General features: G+C 46.5%; 1 protein-coding gene across 4 annotated transcripts in view; it reads right to left on the reverse strand.

Moving 5' to 3' along the window:
• The window catches only part of adamts17 (ADAM metallopeptidase with thrombospondin type 1 motif, 17), a 272173-nt gene that overhangs the window by 236987 nt on the left and 14224 nt on the right, over positions 1–20962 (reverse strand). For all 4 annotated transcript variants that reach the window (XM_065012247.1, XM_065012245.1, XM_065012246.1 and 1 more), the window contains exon 3: positions 8135–8324. In XM_065012247.1, the coding sequence (XP_064868319.1) occupies positions 8135–8324 (190 nt within the window). The remainder of the gene's footprint in view (positions 1–8134; positions 8325–20962) is intronic.

A 20962-nucleotide genomic window follows, 5' to 3' on the forward strand; every position in this document is an offset into this window, starting at 1 on the left:
CAGTGTCTGAGTGATAAGACTCACCTTTGATTTCTTAATGTTCAGCTTGACCGAGCTCCTGAAAAAGGAATGTTCAGTGTCATCGTTTTGGTCTTTACAACTACAACAAGCTTTCCATGGATTCCCCTGGTGTAGGCTGAAGTTGGGTCAGTTTTGCATTTCCCCCACTAATGGTTAAGGTTAGGATTGGGGAATATGATCCTAGATCTGTACTTAGGGACAACCCCAAAGCCATTTCCTAAAGCCACAGGCCATACCTCTGTCAGGATACCTAGTGGAAGGTAAGAGTTGCCCCTAACCCCAGGACTCAGATCATATATCATTTAACCCCCCTAATGGTTAAGATTAGGATTGGGAGAAGCGTAATCTGATCCTAAATCTGTAGTTAGGGGCAACATCTAGTTTGAGCTGATGTCTGACTGACCCCCATCAGGTGATGTCTAACTGACCTCCCATCAGGTGACGTCTAACTGATCTCCCATCAGGTGACGTCTAACTGACCTCCCATCAGGTGACGTCTAACTGATCTCCCATCAGGTGACGTCTAACTGACCTCCCATCAGGTGATTTCTAACTGACCTCCCATCAGCTGATGTATAACTGACCTCCCATCAGGTGATTTCTAACTGACCTCCCATCAGGTGACGTCTAACTGACCTCCCATCAGGTGATGTCTAACTGACCTCCCATCAGGTGACGTCTAACTGACCTTCCATCAGGTTATTTCTAACTGACCTCCCATCAGCTGCCACAGTGCCAATGAAACTCCGGCCTGGGAGAAATGACAGGTTTTCATTTCCGCACTGTTTTCTCTGTGAGCCGGCAGCTTTCTACGCTCTTAGGAAAAAAGGTGCTATCTAGAACGTAAAGGGGTTCTACAGCCGTCCCCAAAGGAGAACCCTTTGAATAACCCTTGTTGGTTCCAGGTAGAACCCTTTTGGTTCCAAGTAGAACCATTGTGGGTTCTATGTAGAACCCTTGCCACAGAATCCAAAAATGATTTTACCTGGAACCAAAAAGGGTTCACATATGGGGACAGCAGAAGAACCCTTTTGGAACCCTCTTTTCTAAGAGTGTAGGTCTGTATTCCAAATTACACCCTATTCCCAATATAGCCCTATGGGCCCTGATCAACAGTAATGCTCTATACAGTGAACAGGGTGCCATTTTAGGATGCACCCGAAACATTGGACCAGTGACCAGCTCAGCATATCCACCTGAAACCCAACTCTCCTCCTCTTGTTATCTTAACATTTCCATATTCCATGTGAAGAAAATCTGTGTAAATGGACGTAAAAACCAGGCAGGGGACGGTAAATAAACTAACGTTGCTGGGTCTCTTTTCTGGTTGTCTGATTCACTAACAACCACCCCCCTATCCACATAAATAATCACCCCCCCCCTATCCACATAAATAATCACCCCCCCCTATCCACATAAATAATCACCCCCTATCCACATAAATAATCACCCCCATATCCCATAAATAATCACCCCCCTATCCACATAAATAATCACCCCCTATCCACATAAATAATCACCCCCCCTATCCACATAAATAATCACAACCCCCTATCCACATAAATAATCACCCCCCACATATCCACATAAAAATAATCACCCCCCTATCCCATAAATAATCACCCCCTATCCACATAAATAATCACCCCCCCCCTATCCACATAAATAATCACAATCCACATAAATAATCACACCCCTATCCACATAAATAATCACACCCCCTATCCACATAAATCAATCATCACCCCCCCCTATCCACATAAATAATCACACCCCTATCCACATAAATAATCACCCCCTATCCACATACCCCCTATCCATCCCCCCATCCACATAAATAATCACACCCCCTATCCACATAAATAATCACACCCCCCCCCTATCCACATAAATAATCACACCCCCTATCCACATAAATAATCACACCCCCTATCCACATAAATAATCACACCCCCATCCACATAAATAATCACACCCCCTATCCACATAAATAATCACACCCCCTATCCACATAAATAATCACACCCTCCTATCCACATAAATAATCACACCCACCCACACACACACACACACACACACACACACACACACACACACACACACACACACACACACACAAACACATACATACACATACACACACATACACACACACACACACACACACACACATACACGCACGCATACGCGCACACGCACACACACACACACACACACACACACATACACACACACACACCCACCCACCCACCCACCCACACACACATGCACACGCACACACACACACACACACACACACACACACACACACACACACACAAACATATGCTCACACACACATCCTTCTCCCTCCCTCAGCAGCTCTTATGCAATCAGAAATAACACAGTTTCAACTGGCCAGACTGGACTGCTGCTGTACGAAGAACACTTCAGTGAGTCAGGGGGAAGGGAGGTGGAAGATGGTGGTGTGTGTGTTTCTGTGTGTGCAGTATTCAGGAGGTGGTGTGTGTATGTGCATGTGTGTGCGTGTGTGTGTGTGTGCATGTGTGTGTGCGTGTGCAGTGTCCAGGAGGTGGTGTGGAGTGGAGTTAGTTTAATGGATATAAGGTCTGTCTCTGCGTGTATCTCTCTCCAGGGAGAGACTCTGTGGTTTGGGGGAAACCGTCAGCGCTCCCCTCTCACTGAGCCTTTGGAGTGGCCCGCCCATATAGAAAGATAGAAGGAGATGAGGAACAGAAGGAAGAGGGGAGGAGAGGAAACAGGGGAAGAGAGGAGAAGGAAAGGTATGGGTAAGGAGGGAAGACAGAGCACAGAAGGGTGGGGACATGAAGGAAAACAAAAGAGAATGGAAAGAGAGGGAAGAGAGAAAGAGAATAGGAGCGTGAAGGAGAGGGGGAAGGAGATGTAAGGAGTGAGAGGGTAGGAGAGAAGAGAGTAGACAGAAGGATAGAGAGGAGAGAGAGGAGAGGAGAGAGGAGAGGAGAGGAGAGGAGAGGAGAGGAGAGGAGAGGAGAGGAGAGGAGAGGAGAGGAGAGGAGAGGAGAGGAGGAGCTGGCAGACTCCATCTCAGATCCAGGGACATTCAGGCAGACGAGAGTGCAGAGGAAGGAATTTCCAAATCTGGCACCTCTCTCCGTCCCTCTCGCCCCAAGACAGCAGGTGCACAAACACACACCACACACACACACACACACACACACACACACACACACACACACACACACACACACACACACACACACACTGGATGGCTAAAGCACCTGTGTTACTGTCCATTCATGGGTGCCGTGAGCTCACACACTCTCTCAATACAGTATGGCTGGGGAACTAACACCCACACTCTCTCAATACAGTATGGCTGGGGGACTAACACACACTCTCTCTCAATACAGTATGGCTGGAGGACTAACACACACACTCTCAATACAGTATGGCTGGGAGGCTAACACACACACACTCTCAATATGGTATGGCTGGGGGACTAATACACACACACACACACACACACACACACACACACACACACACACACACACACACACACAATCGTGCTAACACCCAAACTCAGAAAATACTCTTTTGAGCAGATATGTTACTCAGGATTTCTCTCTCTCTCTTCCACCTCTCTCTCTCTGTTCCATCTCTCTCTCTTTCTCTCTCTCTTCCAGCTCTAGCTCTCTCTCGCTCTCTCTCTTCCAGCTCTCGCTCTCTCTCTCTTCCAGCTCTAGCTCTATCTCTCTCTCGCTCTCTCTCTCTCTTCCAGCTCTAGCTCTATCTCTCTCTCGCTCTCTCTCTCTCTTCCAGCTCTAGCTCTATCTCTCTCTCGCTCTCTCTCTCTTCCAGCTCTAGCGCTATCTCGCTCTCTCTCTTCCAGCTCTCGCTGTCTCTCTCTTCCAGCTCTAGCTCTATCTCTCTCTCGCTCTCTATCGCTCTCTCTCTCTCTTCCAGCTCTAGCTCTCTCTCGCTCTCTCTCTTCCAGCTCTCGCTTTCTCTCTCTCTTCCAGCTCTAGCTCTCTCTCGCTGTCTCTCTCTTCCAGCTCTAGCTCTATCTCTCTCGCGCTCTCTCTCTCTTCCAGCTCTCGCTCTAGCACTCTCTCAATTCAATTCAAGGGGCTTTATTGGCATGGGAAACATATGTTTACATTGCCAAAGCAAGTGAAATAGATAACAATAAAAAGTGAACATTAACTATTACACTCACACAAATTCTAAAATAATAAAGACATTTCAAATGTCATATTATGTCTATATAAAGTGTTGTAGCGATGTGCAAATTTACAATGGTGTTTGTTCTTCACTGGTTGCCCTTTTCTTGTGGCAACAGGTCATAAATCTTGCTGCTGTGATGGCACAATGTGGTATTTCACCCAACAGATATGAGAGTTTATCAAAATTGGGTGTGTTTTCAAATTATTTCTGGGTCTGTGTAATCTGAGGGAAATATGTGTCTCTAATATTTGGCACCTCAGTTTCCACCTCATGTGTGAAGTGTGCACATAGCCTGTCATCTCTTGAGAACCAGGTCTGAGTCTGTACATAGTCAAAGCTTTCATTTATTTTGGGTCAGTCACAGTGGTCAGGTATTCTGCCACTGTGTACTCTCTGTTTAGGGCCAAATAGCATTCTTGTTTGCTCAGTTTTTTTGTTCATTCTTTCCAATTTGTCAAGTAATTATATTTTTGTAATCTCATGATTTGGTTGGGTCTAATTGTGTTGCTGTCCTGGGGCTCTGTGGGGTGTGTTTGTGAACAGAGCCCCAGGACCAGCTTGCTTAGGGGACTCTTCTCCAGATTAATCTCTCTGTAGGTGATGGCTTTGTTGTGGAAGGTTTGGGAATCGCTTCCTTTAGTTGGTTGTAGAATTTAACGGCTCCTTTCCATGATGTTGATAATTAGCAGTATCGGTCTAATTCTGCTCTGCATGCAATATTTGGTGTTTTACGTTGTACAGAGGATATTTTTACAGAATTCTGCATGCAGAGTCTCAATTTGGTGAATTCTTGGTTGGTGAGCGGACCCTAGACCTCACAGCCATAAAGGGCAATGGGCTTTATAATTGATTCAAGTATTTTTAGCCAGATCCTAATTGGTATGTCGAATTTGATTTTCCGTTTGATGGCATAGAAGGCCCTTCTTGCCTTGTCTCTCAGCTCCTTCACAGATTTGTGGAAGTTACCTGTGGCGCTGATGTTTAGGCCAAGGTATGTATAGTTTTTTGTTAGCTCTAGGGCAACGGTGTCTACATTAAATTTGTATTTGTGGCCCTGGTAACTGGACCTTTTTTGGAACACCATTATTTTGGTCTTACTGAGATTTACTGTCAGGGCCCAGGTCTGACAGAATCTGTGCAGAAGATCTAGGTGCTGCTGTAGGCCCTCCTTAGTTGGGGACAGAAGCACCAGACCATCAGCAAACAGTAGACATTTGACTTCAACTGCCCCCGCCAGTTGATATATATATATATATATGTTGAAGAGGGTGGGGCTTAAGCTGCATCCCTGTCTCACCCTACGGCCCTGTGGAAAGAAATGTGTTTATTTTTTGCCCATTTTTACCTCACACTTGTTGTTTGCGTACATGGATTTTTTTATGTTGTTTGTTTTTCCCCCCAACTCCAAGTTCCATCCATTTGTATAGCTGACCGCCATGCCAAATTGAGTGAGGTCAACAAAGCATGAAAGGTTTGTCAATTAGGGTGTGCAAGGTGAATGCGTGGTCTGTCGTATGATAATTTGGTAAAAAGCCAATTCTCTCTCTCTCTCTCTCTCAAAGAGGTTTCTATTACTCCTTGCGTCCCAGTTATGAACATATGAAAATCATTTCTACAGGCTGTCAAAGTACTGGTGGTACTATTCCCTACAAAGGGAATAGTGTTCCATTTGGAACAGAGACATTGTAGCGAGAAACTGTGGGAAGGTTTAAATTGTCTCTGAAGCAACGTGATAGCAACATCAACCAAAACGTGGAGAGCAGTTGCTGTTTCCACACAGAATAAGGAAAAAGAAAACAAAATGTACTATCTACAATCTAGTAGCAGTAGTAGTTGAACTTGTATTATGCAAAATAGACTTCATGACATTCATGCACTTTTAAAAAATGCATCAAAAAAAGAACTACAACACCCACAATGCAGCACCCAGAAGAACTACAGAATCAACAATGCCGCTTCCAAGAACACAACAAATAAAAAAAAATCTAAATAATATATATATTTTTTGTATACACTTTATGCACACATTCATTTGACATTCCTTTAAATATTTTAAACTCACGAGACATTGGGACCAAAATACACTATACATTCAAGAATGTAATGTTTTGCACTGTAGCTCTGAAGGCCAGTCGATGGTCTGGGAGCCAAACTTTTGTGAGTGTAATGTTTACTCTTAATGTTTTATTGTTTATTTCACTTTTGTTTAATATCTATTTCACTTGCTTTGGAAATGTAAACATATATTTCCCATGCCAATAAAGCCCCTTATATTGAAAGTGAATTCAGAGAGAGAGAGGGGGAGAGAGAGAGAGAGAGAGAGAGAGAGAGAGAGAGAGAGAGAGAGAGAGAGAGAGAGGGTGAGAGAGAGAGAGAGAGAGAGAGGGTGAGAGGGTGAGAGAGAGAGAGAGAGAGAGAGAGGGTGAGAGAGAGAGAGAGAGAGAGAGAGAGAGGGTGAGAGGGTGAGAGAGAGAGAGAGAGAGAGAGAGAGAGAGAGAGAGAGAGAGAGAGAGAGAGCTGACAGATCAATAAAGCAAGAGAAGAAAAAAAACAAAGAGACAGACAGAGAGGGACAGACAGACAGACAGACAGACAGAGACAGACAGAGACAGACAGAGACAGAGCAGGCCCCAACAGGAGTTTACAGAGTAGAAATGCACATTAAAACAAGGCCCAGCTGCCAGCCCTGAAACGCCTCTCCTTCCAACAGATTGAAGCTAAATAAACATCAAAGAATGTGAAGAGAGCTATAAATATTGCTCAGAACCCCATGATTTATGAAACCTACACCAGGATGACTCCTGAATACTAAACTACTGTACCACAAAGACATGGGGAAGAAGATGGCGTCAAGGGTTGGGCAGTAACCGATTACATGTCAGTTACATGTAATTTGATTACAAAAACACTGTAACTGTAGTCTGTTACGTCACCCGCAAAAAAATATTGTAATCAGATTACAGATACTTTTGAAAAACTAGATGACAACTTCTTGGAATACTTTAAAATTCAAAAAGGATGTTTGCAAAAAAAATTATTATGGCACCTTGCTGTTTTCTCCATGACATTCAATTCAGCATTGAAAAAAGGTACAAGTTTAAGTTTGTTCCACCTGAGCGAGTCTGACCACAAGTCAGAGACCACTATGATGACACACCAAATGGGTTTGATGGATCTTCTTCTAATGCCTCTTAAGGGGGTGGCGTTCAGTTTAGAAAAGGTTTTAATGATCTGAGGCGTTTCAAGGGGGTCACATCAATTCAACTCAGTCAATTGACCATCACACAGTCTGCATGGATGGACTACTTCTCCCCTTCCTTCAGAGCTTCTGATGGACTACTTCTCCCCTTCCTTCAAAGCTTCTGATGGACTACTTCTCCCCTTCCTTCAGAGCTTCTGATGGACTACTTCTCCCCTTCCTTCAAAGCTTCTGATGGACTACTTCTCCCCTTCCTTCAGAGCTTCTGATGGACTACTTCTCCCCTTCCTTCAAAGCTTCTGATGGACTACTTCTCTCCTTCTTCAGAGCTTCTGATGGACTACTTCTCCCCTTCCTTCAGAGCTTCTGATGGACTACTTCTCCCCTTCCTTCAGAGATTCTGATTCTGCATAGAAGTTACAAAAAGGCCTAATAAACTTGCCTGAAGCTTTGAAAATCAATTAGACCACAACCATAAAATTACTGTTTTCTAATGTACATGCAGCTGTCACTTCGACTATTGATTGATCGTTACTAAAACAATGACAAAGTACAGCCACACTTCACAGACACGGAGGATCCACTCTCTCACGCCAATCTCCTTTCCTTTCCCTTCCAAGATCTACCAAATCAATCGAAAGTGGCAGTTGCGGTCCAATGGTATCCAATATCCACCATCCACCATTCAACATTTCTGTCACTCACCTGGAATGGTGCCGCAGTCCTTGGGCTGCTTGTCTTCAGCTGTGGATCCAGGGGGAGGGGCAGAAGGAGGGATGGTCTTGGCTGAGCGGCGGTGTCGGACCACCCTGTGCTGCAGCCCGGAAAAGGAGTCGGAAGAACTGCTGACCGGCTGGATGAAGAGACTGTCCTCTCCTGTATAGACCAGTCCAGTCTGAAGAGAGAGAGAGAGAGAGAGAGAGAGAGAGAGAGAGAGAGAGAGAGAGACCAAGAGAGACCAAGAGAGAGAGAGAGAGAGAGAGAGAGACCAAGAGAGAGACCAAGAGAGAGACCGAGAGAGAGAGAGAGAGAGAGAGAGACCAAGAGAGAGAGAGAGAGAGACCAAAAGAGAGAGAGAGCGAGAGAGAGAGAGACCAAGAGAGACTGAGAGAGAGAGACCAAGAGAGACCGAGAGAGAGAGAGAGAGAGAGAGACCGAGAGAGAGAGACCAAGAGAGAGAGAGAGAGAGAGAGAGACAGAGAGAGAGAGAGAGAGAGAGACCGAGAGAGAGAGAGAGAGAGGCCGAGAGAGAGAGAGACCAAGAGAGAGAGAGAGAGAGAGAGACAGAGAGAGAGAGAGACCGAGAGAGAGAGAGAGAGACCGAGAGAGAGAGAGAGAGAGCAAAAGAACAACAGAGCAGCCGTTAACATTCGTTTTTAGGGTAGATCAGCTTTTAACATGACTCTTGGTTTTCTCTCACGAGATCCCAGATAGTTGTTTGCAACATGCCACCTCCCCTTTCCCCCGACCAGAGCTGCCTCAAGCCCCACCTCTATACCCCCAACCTCCACCCCAACCAAAACCCAGCCCCTGGCCAACACCATGCAGGGTCTTCTAAGAACAAATACCTTATCGTCGAACCCAAAGCCTCCACTAACGTAGTCCGGTGAAACTAATAAACTACAACGTATTAACACGGCCGGCCCGCTCAACATATTAACACGGCTCAACGTATTAACACAACCGGCCCGCTCAACATATTAACACAACCGGCCCGCTCAACGTATTAACACGGCTCAATGTATTAACACAACCGGCCCGCTCAACGTATTAACACGGCTCAACGTATTAACACAACCGGCCCGCTCAACGTATTAACACGGCTCAACATATTAACACAACCGGCCCGCTCAACATATTAACACAACCGGCCCGCTCAACATATTAACACAACCGCCCGCTCAACATATTAACACAACCGCCCGCTCAACATATTAACACAACCGCCCGGCCCGCTCAACATATTAACACAACCGCCCGCTCAACATATTAACACAACCGCCCGCTCAACGTATTAACACTCAAACATATTAACACAACCGCCCGCTCAACATATTAACACAACCGGCCCGCTCAACATATTAACACAACCGCCCGCTCAACATATTAACACAACCGCCCGCTCAACATATTAACACAACCGCCCGCTCAACATATTAACACAACCGCCCGCTCAACGTATTAACACAACCGCCCGCTCAACGTATTAACACAACCGCCCGCTCAACATATTAACACAACCGCCCGCTCAACATATTAACACAACCGGCTCAACGTATTAACACGGCTCAACGTATTAACACAACCGCCCGCTCAACATATTAACACAACCGCCCGCTCAACGTATTAACACGGCTCAACGTATATTAACACAACCGGCCCGCTCAACATATTAACAAACCGCCCGCTCAACATATTAACACAACCGCCCGCTCAACATATTAACACAACCGGCCCGCTCAACATATTAACACAACCGCCCGCTCAACATATTAACACAACCGCCCGCTCAACATATTAACACAACCGCCCGCTCAACATATTAACACAACCGCCCGCTCAACGTATTAACACAACCGCCCGCTCAACATATTAACACAACCGCCCGCTCAACATATTAACACAACCGGCTCAACGCCCGCTCAACATATTAACACAACCGCCCGCTCAACATATTAACACAACCGCCCGCTCAACATATTAACACAACCGCCCGCTCAACGTATTAACACAACCGCCCGCTCAACATATTAACACAACCGCCCGCTCAACATATTAACACAACCGCCCGCTCAACATATTAACACAACCGCCCGCTCAACATATTAACACAACCGCCCGCTCAACATATTAACACAACCGCCCGCTCAACATATTAACACAACCGCCCGCTCAACATATTAACACAACCGCCCGCTCAACATATTAACACAACCGCCCGCTCAACATATTAACACAACCGCCCGCTCAACATATTAACACAACCGCCCGCTCAACATATTAACACAACCGCCCGCTCAACATATTAACACAACCGCCCGCTCAACATATTAACACAACCGCCCGCTCAACATATTAACACAACCGCCCGCTCAACATATTAACACAACCGCCCGCTCAACATATTAACACAACCGCCCGCTCAACATATTAACACAACCGCCCGCTCAACATATTAACACAACCGCCCGCTCAACATATTAACACAACCGCCCGCTCAACATATTAACACAACCGCCCGCTCAACATATTAACACAACCGCCCGCTCAACATATTAACACAACCGCCCGCTCAACATATTAACACAACCGCCCGCTCAACATATTAACACAACCGCCCGCTCAACATATTAACACAACCCCGCCCGCTCAACATATTAACACAACCGCCCGCTCAACATATTAACACAACCCGCCCGCTCAACATATTAACACAACCGCCCGCTCAACATATTAACAACGCCCGCTCAACGTATTAACACAACCGCCCGCTCAACATATTAACACAACCGCCCGCCAACATATTAACACAACCGCCCGCTCAACATATTAACACAACCGCCCGCTCAACGATTAACACAACCGCCCGCTCAACATATTAACACAACCGCCCGCTCAACATATTAACACAACCGCCCGCTCAACATATTAACACAACCGCCCGCTCAACGCCACAACCGCCCGCTCAACATATTAACACAACCGCCCGCTCAACATATTAACACAACCGCCCGCTCAACATATTAACACAACCGCCCGCCAACATATTAACACAACCGCCCGCTCAACATATTAACACAACCGCCCGCTCAACATATTAACACAACCGCCCGCTCAACATATTAACACAACCGCCCGCTCAACATATTAACACAACCGCCCGCTCAACATATTAACACACAACGCCCGCTCAACGTATTAACACGCCCGCTCAACGTATTAACACAACCGCCCGCTCAACATATTAACACAACCGCCCGCTCAACATATTAACACAACCGCCCGCTCAACATATTAACACAACCGCCCGCTCAACATATTAACACAACCGCCCGCTCAACATATTAACACAACCGCCCGCTCAACATATTAACACAACCGCCCGCTCAACATATTAACACAACCGCCCGCTCAACATATTAACACAACCGCCCGCTCAACGTATTAACACAACCGCCCGCTCAACATATTAACACAACCGCCCGCTCAACATATTAACACAACCGCCCGCTCAACATATTAACACAACCGCCCGCTCAACATATTAACACAACCGCCCGCTCAACATATTAACACAACCGCCCGCTCAACATATTAATACAACCGCCCGCTCAACATATTAACACAACCGCCCGCTCAACATATTAACACAACCGCCCGCTCAACATATTAACACAACCGCCCGCTCAACATATTAACACAACCGCCCGCTCAACATATTAACACAACCGCCCGCTCAACATATTAACACAACCGGCCCGCTCAACGTATTAACACAACCGCCCGCTCAACATATTAACACAACCGCCCGCTCAACATATTAACACAACCGCCCGCTCAACGTATTAACACAACCGCCCGCTCAACATATTAACACAACCGCCCCCGCTCAACATATTAACACAACCGCCCGCTCAACATATTAACACAACCGCCCGCTCAACATATTAACACAACCGCCCGCTCAACATATTAACACAACCGCCCGCTCAACATATTAACACAACCGCCCGCCAACATATTAACACAACCGCCCGCTCAACATATTAACACAACCGCCCGCTCAACATATTAACACAACCGCCCGCTCAACATATTAACACAACCGCCCGCTCAACATATTAACACAACCGCCCGCTCAACATATTAACACAACCGCCCGCTCAACATATTAACACAACCGCCCGCTCAACATATTAACACAACCGCCCTCAACTCAACATATTAACACAACCGCCCGCTCAACATATTAACACAACCGCCCGCTCAACATATTAACACAACCGCCCGCTCAACATATTAACACAACCGCCCGCTCAACATATTAACACAACCGCCCGCTCAACATATTAACACAACCGCCCGCTCAACATATTAACACAACCGCCCGCTCAACATATTAACACAACCGGCCCTCAACGCACAACCGCCCGCTCAACATATTAACACAACCGCCCGCTCAACATATTAACACAACCGCCCGCTCAACATATTAACACAACGTATTAACACAACCGCCCGCTCAACATAACACAACCGCCCGCTTAACACAACCACAACCGCCCGCTCAACATATTAACACAACCGCCCGCTCAACATATTAACACGGCTCAACGTTCCAACATATTAACACAACCGGCCCGCTCAACATATTAACACAACCGCCCGCTCAACATATTAACACAACCGGCCCGCTCAACATATTAACACAACCGCCCGCTCAACATATTAACATTAACACAACCGGCCCGCTCAACATATTAACACAACCGCCCGCTCAACATATTAACACAACCGCCCGCTCAACATATTAACACAACCGCCCGCTCAACGTATTAACACAACCGCCCGCTCAACATATTAACACAACCGCCCGCTCAACATATTAACACAACCGCCCGCTCAACATATTAACACAACCGCCCGCTCAACATATTAACACAACCGCCCGCTCAACATATTAACACAACCGCCCGCTCAACATATTAACACAACCGGCCCGCTCAACATATTAACACAACGCCCGCTCAACATATTAACACAACCGGCTCAACGTATTAACACAAACGTATTAACACAACCGGCTCAACATATTAACACAACGTATTAACACGGCTCAACGTATTAACAACACGGCCCGCTCAACGTATTAACACGGCTCAACGTATTAACACAACCGCCCGCTCAACGTATTAACACAACCGCCCGCTATTAACACGGCTCAACGTACACGGCTCAACATATTAACACAACCGCCCGCTCAACGTATTAACACAACGCCCGGCTCAACATATTAACACAACCGCCCGCTCAACATATATTACACAACATATTAACACAACCGCCCGCTCAACGTATTAACACGGCTCAACGCTCATTAACACAACCGGCCCGCTCAACATATTAACACAACCGCCCGCTCAACATATTAACACAACCGCCCGCTCAACATATTAACACAACCGCCCGCTCAACATATTAACACAACCGCCCGCTCAACATATTAACACAACCGGCCCGCTCAACGTATTAACACGGCTCAACGTATTAACACAACGCCCGCAAACATATTAACACAACCGCCCGCTCAACATATTAACACAACCGCCCGCTCAACATATTAACACAACGGCACCGCCAACGTATTAACACGGCTCAACGTATTAACACAACCGCCCGCTCAACGTATTAACACAACGCCCGCTCAACATATTAACACAACCGCCCGCTCAACATATTAACACAACCGCCCTCAACATATTAACACAACCGCCCGCTCAACATATTAACACAACCGCCCGCTCAACATATTAACACAACCGGCCCGCTCAACATATTAACACAACCGGCCCGCTCAACATATTAACACAACCGGCCCGCTCAACATATTAACACAACCGGCCCGCTCAACATATTAACACAACCGGCCCGCTCAACATATTAACACAACCGGCCCGCTCAACATATTAACACAACCGGCCCGCTCAACGTATTAACACAACCGGCCCGCTCAACATATTAACACAACCGGCCCGCTCAACATATTAACACAACCGGCCCGCTCAACATATTAACACAACCGGCCCGCTCAACATATTAACACAACCGCCCGCTCAACATATTAACACAACCAACCGGCCCGCTCAACATATTAACACAACCGCCCGCTCAACATATTAACACAACCGGCCCGCTCAACATATTAACACAACCGCCCGCTCAACATATTAACAACAACCGCCCGCTCAACATATTAACACAACCGGCCCGCTCAACATAACGTATTAACACAACCGCCCGCTCAACATATTAACACAACCGCCCGCTCAACATATTAACACAACCGCCCGCTCAACATATTAACACAACCGCCCGCTCAACATATTAACACAACCGCCCGCTCAACATATTAACACAACCGGCCCGCTCAACATATTAACACAACCGCCCGCTCAACATATTAACACAACCGGCCCGCTCAACATATTAACACAACCGCCCGCTCAACATATTAACACAACCGCCCGCTCAACATATTAACACAACCCCGCCCACAACCGCTCAACGTATTAACACAACCGCCCGCTCAACATATTAACACAACCGCCCGCTCAACGTATTAACACAACCGGCCCGCTCAACATATTAACACAACCCCGCCCTCTCAACATATTAACACAACCAACATATTAACCAACGCTCAACATATTAACACAACCGGCCCGCTCAACATATTAACACAACCGGCCCGCTCAACATATTAACACAACCGGCCCGCTCAACATATTAACACAACCGGCCCGCTCAACGTATTAACACAACCGGCCCGCTCAACATATTAACACAACCGGCCCGCTCAACATATTAACACAACCGGCCCGCTCAACATATTAACACAACCGGCCCGCTCAACATATTAACACAACCGGCCCGCTCAACGTATTAACACGGCTCAACGTATTAACACAACCGGCCCGCTCAACATATTAACACAACCGGCCCGCTCAACATATTAACACAACCGGCCCGCTCAACATATTAACACAACCGGCCCGCTCAACATATTAACACAACCGGCCCGCTCAACATATTAACACAACCGGCCCGCTCAACATATTAACACAACCGGCCCGCTCAACATATTAACACAACCGGCCCGCTCAACATATTAACACAACCGGCCCGCTCAACATATTAACACAACCGGCCCGCTCAACATATTAACACAACCGGCCCGCTCAACGTATTAACACGGCTCAACGTAACACGGCTCAACACAAACCGCCCGCTCAACATATTAACACAACCGGCCCGCTCAACATATTAACACAACCGGCCCGCTCAACATATTAACACAACCGGCCCGCTCAACATATTAACACAACCGGCCCGCTCAACGTATTAACACGGCTCAACATATTAACACAACCGGCCCGCTCAACATATTAACACAACCGGCCCGCTCAACATATTAACACGGCTCAACGTATTAACACAACCGGCCCGCTCAACGTATTAACACGGCTCAACGTATTAACACGGCTCAACGTATTAACACGGCTCAACGTATTAACAAGGCTCAACGTATTAACACGGCTCAACGTATTAACACAACCGGCCCGCTCAACGTATTAACACGGCTCAACGTATTAACACGGCTCAACATATTAACACAACCGGCCCGCTCAACATATTAACACAACCGGCCCGCTCAACATATTAACACAACCGGCCCGCTCAACATATTAACACAACCGGCCCGCTCAACATATTAACACAACCGGCCCGCTCAACGTATTAACACGGCTCAACGTATTAACACAACCGGCCCGCTCAACATATTAACACAACCGGCCCGCTCAACATATTAACACAACCGGCTAGCTCAACATATTAACACAACCGGCCCGCTCAACATATTAACACAACCGGCCCGCTCAACATATTAACACAACCGGCCCGCTCAACGTATTAACACGGCTCAACGTATTAACACAACCGGCCCGCTCAACATATTAACACAACCGGCCCGCTCAACATATTAACACAACCGGCCCGCTCAACGTATTAACACGGCTCAACGTATTAACACAACCGGCCCGCTCAACGTATTAACACGGCTCAACGTATTAACACGGCTCAACGTATTAACACGGCTCAACGTATTAACACAACCGGCCCGCTCAACGTATTAACACGGCTCAACGTATTAACACGGCTCAACATATTAACACAACCGGCCCGCTCAGCGTATTAACACGACTCAACGTATTAACACGGCTCAACGTATTAACACACGGCTCAACGTATTAACACGGCTCAGCGTATTAACACGGCTCAACGTATTAACACGGCTCAACGTATTAACACGGCTCAACGTATTAACACGGCTCAGCGTATTAACACGGCTCAACGTATTAACACGGCTCAACATATTAACACAACCGGCCCGCTCAACATATTAACACGGCTCAACGTATTAACACGGCTCAACATATTAACACGGCCGGCCCGCTCAGCGTATTAACACGGCCGGCCCGCTCAGCGTATTAACACGGCCGGCCCGCTCAGCGTATTAACACGGCCGGCCGCTCAGCGTATTAACACGGCTCAACGTATTAACACGGCTCAACGTATTAACACGGCTCAACGTCAACGATTAACACGACTCAACGTATTAACACGGCTCAACGTATTAACACGGCTCAACGTATTAACACGGCCGACCCGCTCAACGTATTAACACGGCTCAACGTATTAACACGGCCGACCCGCTCAACATATTAACACGGCTCAACGTATTAACACGGCTCAACGTATTAACACGGCCGGCCCGCTCAACGTATTAACACGGCTCAACGTATTAACACGGCCGACCTGCTCAACGTATTAACACGGCTCAACGTATTAACACGGCCGACCTGCTCAACGTATTAACACGGCTCAACGTATTAACACGGCTCAACATATTAACACAACCGGCCCGCTCAACATATTAACACAACCGGCCCGCTCAACGTATTAACACGGCTCAACGTATTAACACAACCGGCCCGCTCAACGTATTAACACGGCTCAACGTATTAACACGGCTCAACGTATTAACACGGCTCAACGTATTAACACGGCTCAACGTATTAACACAACCGGCCCGCTCAACGTATTAACACGGCTCAACGTATTAACACGGCTCAACATATTAACACAACCGGCCCGCTCAACATATTAACACAACCGGCCCGCTCAACATATTAACACAACCGGCCCGCTCAACATATTAACACAACCGGCCCGCTCAACATATTAACACAACCGGCCCGCTCAACGTATTAACACGGCTCAACGTATTAACACAACCGGCCCGCTCAACATATTAACACAACCGCCCGCTCAACATATTAACACAACCGCCCGCTCAACATATTAACACAACCGGCCCGCTCAACATATTAACACAACCGGCCCGCTCAACATATTAACACAACCGGCCCGCTCAACGTATTAACACGGCTCAACGTATTAACACAACCGGCCCGCTCAACATATTAACACAACCGGCCCGCTCAACATATTAACACAACCGGCCCGCTCAACGTATTAACACGGCTCAACGTATTAACACAACCGGCCCGCTCAACGTATTAACACGGCTCAACGTATTAACACGGCTCAACGTATTAACACGGCTCAACGTATTAACACGGCTCAACGTATTAACACGGCTCAACGTATTAACACAACCGGCCCGCTCAACGTATTAACACGGCTCAACGTATTAACACGGCTCAACATATTAACACAACCGGCCCGCTCAGCGTATTAACACGACTCAACGTATTAACACGGCTCAACGTATTAACACACGGCTCAACGTATTAACACGGCTCAGCGTATTAACACGGCTCAACGTATTAACACGGCTCAACGTATTAACACGGCTCAACGTATTAACACGGCTCAGCGTATTAACACGGCTCAGCGTATTAACACGGCTCAACGTATTAACACGGCTCAACATATTAACACAACCGGCCCGCTCAACATATTAACACGGCTCAACGTATTAACACGGCTCAACATATTAACACGGCCGGCCCGCTCAGCGTATTAACACGGCCGGCCCGCTCAGCGTATTAACACGGCCGGCCCGCTCAGCGTATTAACACGGCCGGCCGCTCAGCGTATTAACACGGCTCAACGTATTAACACGGCTCAACGTATTAACACGGCTCAACGTATTAACACGGCTCAACGTATTAACACGGCCGACCCGCTCAACATATTAACACGGCTCAACGTATTAACACGGCTCAACGTATTAACACGGCTCAACGTATTAACACGGCTCAACGTATTAACACGGCCGACCTGCTCAACGTATTAACACGGCTCAACGTATTAACACGGCCGACCTGCTCAACGTATTAACACGGCTCAACGTATTAACACGGCTCAACATATTAACGCGGCTCAACATATTAACACGGCCGGCCCGCTCAATAGGCAGGATTAGTCGGCCGCTTATGGCGGCAGATTGACGAGGGCAGCCTTTTCTGAACTGAACTGACCAACATTCACCTCCAACAACACATAAAACCTCTCATATAGTGCATTCAGAAAGTATTCAGACCCCTTCATTTTTATCCACATTTTGTTACGTTACAGCTTTATTCTAAAATGTATTAAATCGTTTTCCCCCCTCATCAATATACACAATACCCCATACTGTTTTACATTTTTTTCAAACTGTTTTACATTTTTGCAAATGTATTAATAAAAAAAACTGAAATATCACATTTACATAAGTACGGGCTCTGGCTGGGCCACTCAAGAACATTCAGAACATTCGGAAGCCACTCCTGCATTGTCATGTGTTTAGGGTCGTTTATGTGTTTAGGGTCGTTGTCCTATTGGAAGGTGAACCTTCACCCCAGTCTGAGGCCCTGAGCGGTCTGGAGCAGGTTTTCATCAAGGATCCCTCTGTACTTTGCTCCGTTCATCTTTCCCTCGATCCTGACTAGTCTCCCAGTCCCTGCTGCTGAAAAACATTGCCAGGTTTCCTCCAGACGTGATGCTTGGCATTCAGGCCAAAGAGTTCAATCCTGGTTTCATCAGACCAGAGAATCTTGTTTGTCATGGTCTTAAGAGTCCTTTAGGTGCCTTTTGGCAAACTCCAAGCAGGTTGTCATGTGCCTTTTACTGAGGAGTGGCTTCCATGTGCCCACTCAACCATAAAGGCCTGATTGATGGAGTGCTGCAGAGATGTTTGTCATTCTGGAAGGTTCTCCCATCTCCACAGAGGAACTCTGGAGCTCTGTCGGAGTGACCACCTCTACCTCCTTGGTCAACTCCCTGACCTAGGCCCTTCTCCCCCGATTGCTCAGTTTGGCCGGGCGGCCAGCTCTAGGAAGAGTCTTGGTGGTTCCAAACTTCTTCCATTTAAGAATGATGGAGGCCACTGTGTTCTTGGGGACCTTTAATGTTTTATGTTTTGGTTCTACTCCCCAGATCTGTGCCTCAACACAATCCTGTTTCAGAGTTCTTCGGACAATTCCTTCGGCCTCATGGCTTTGTTTATACTCTGACATGCACTGTCAACTCTGGGACCTTATATAGACACGTGTTTGCCTTTCCAAATATTGTCCAATCAATTTAATTTACCACAGGTGGACTCCAATCATGTTGTAGAAACATCTCAAGGATGATCAATGGAAATAGGATGCACCTGAGTCTCATAGCAAAGGGTCTGAATACTTATGTAAATAAGGTATTTCTGTTTTTAATTTTTAATATATTTGCAACATTTCTAAAAAACACTTTGTCATTATGGGGTATTGTGTGTAGATTGAGGAGGGAAATGTTTTAATTGATTTTAATCCATTTTAGAATAAGGCTGAAATGTAACAAAATGTGGAAAGAGTCAAGAGGTCTGAATACTTTCCGAATGCACTGTAATTCTGCCCAAAACCAATGACAATTTCTCCTAATCAGTGGCAAATGGCTTTTTAGTTGTGCACTGATGCCGCCCTGTGATAAACAATGCTCACTTTGTCAAAGGCAGGGGCGCAAAATATTTAGCTTGTCCATTCCCAGCGCGCCTCTCAAGGGTGCTGTTGGAGAGACACATCGCTGCTCCACCAACATGCCGTCATAAAAATCATCAAACATAAATCATGTAGCAGATATAGGATGTGGTAGAAAGAATATGTGGCCTTTTCTGTAGCCTACAGGCTGGAGATAAAATGGATGACAATGTAATGAGACACTTTTTACATCACGCAGGTTTCTCCCATCAAATAGCCCAAATTAAATGGCACCCAATCAAATTAAAAATGTGCTGCCATGTTAACAAACAACATACCCTGAGAACAGGACAGGTCAAAGTTAAGTGGACATTATGGAATGGACAGTCACAACTGTTGTACAGAAGTTTCACCCTGTTGGCATGATTAGTGGTTTCAAGTATGTATCACAGCAAAAAATACAATACTTCTACATTTCCCGGGGTGTAAACACACTGCAAAAAGGCTCACGATAACTCCTGATAAAGTTGGGTAGCTGATATTCAGAGCTTAAATCACCAAATTGATTAGTCACAGGATTCCACTGCTGCCGACATGGTAGGCTACACCCCAGTAAGCATGAGCCGACCTCTTTTGGTCCAGACCCCATGTCTTTTTTGGTGTTTTACAAATGGCTTACCACATAGATAGGCATTCATAACATTTACTTTGGAAAATACATATTTTTCCGCCTAGGGTGGCAGGATGGCAAGAACCAGCCCTGTGCATAACAGCTCCTTGTGTAGGGTGC

The sequence above is a fragment of the Oncorhynchus nerka genome, linkage group LG27, assembly GCF_034236695.1.
Source record: "Oncorhynchus nerka isolate Pitt River linkage group LG27, Oner_Uvic_2.0, whole genome shotgun sequence".
NCBI lineage: Eukaryota > Metazoa > Chordata > Actinopteri > Salmoniformes > Salmonidae > Oncorhynchus > Oncorhynchus nerka.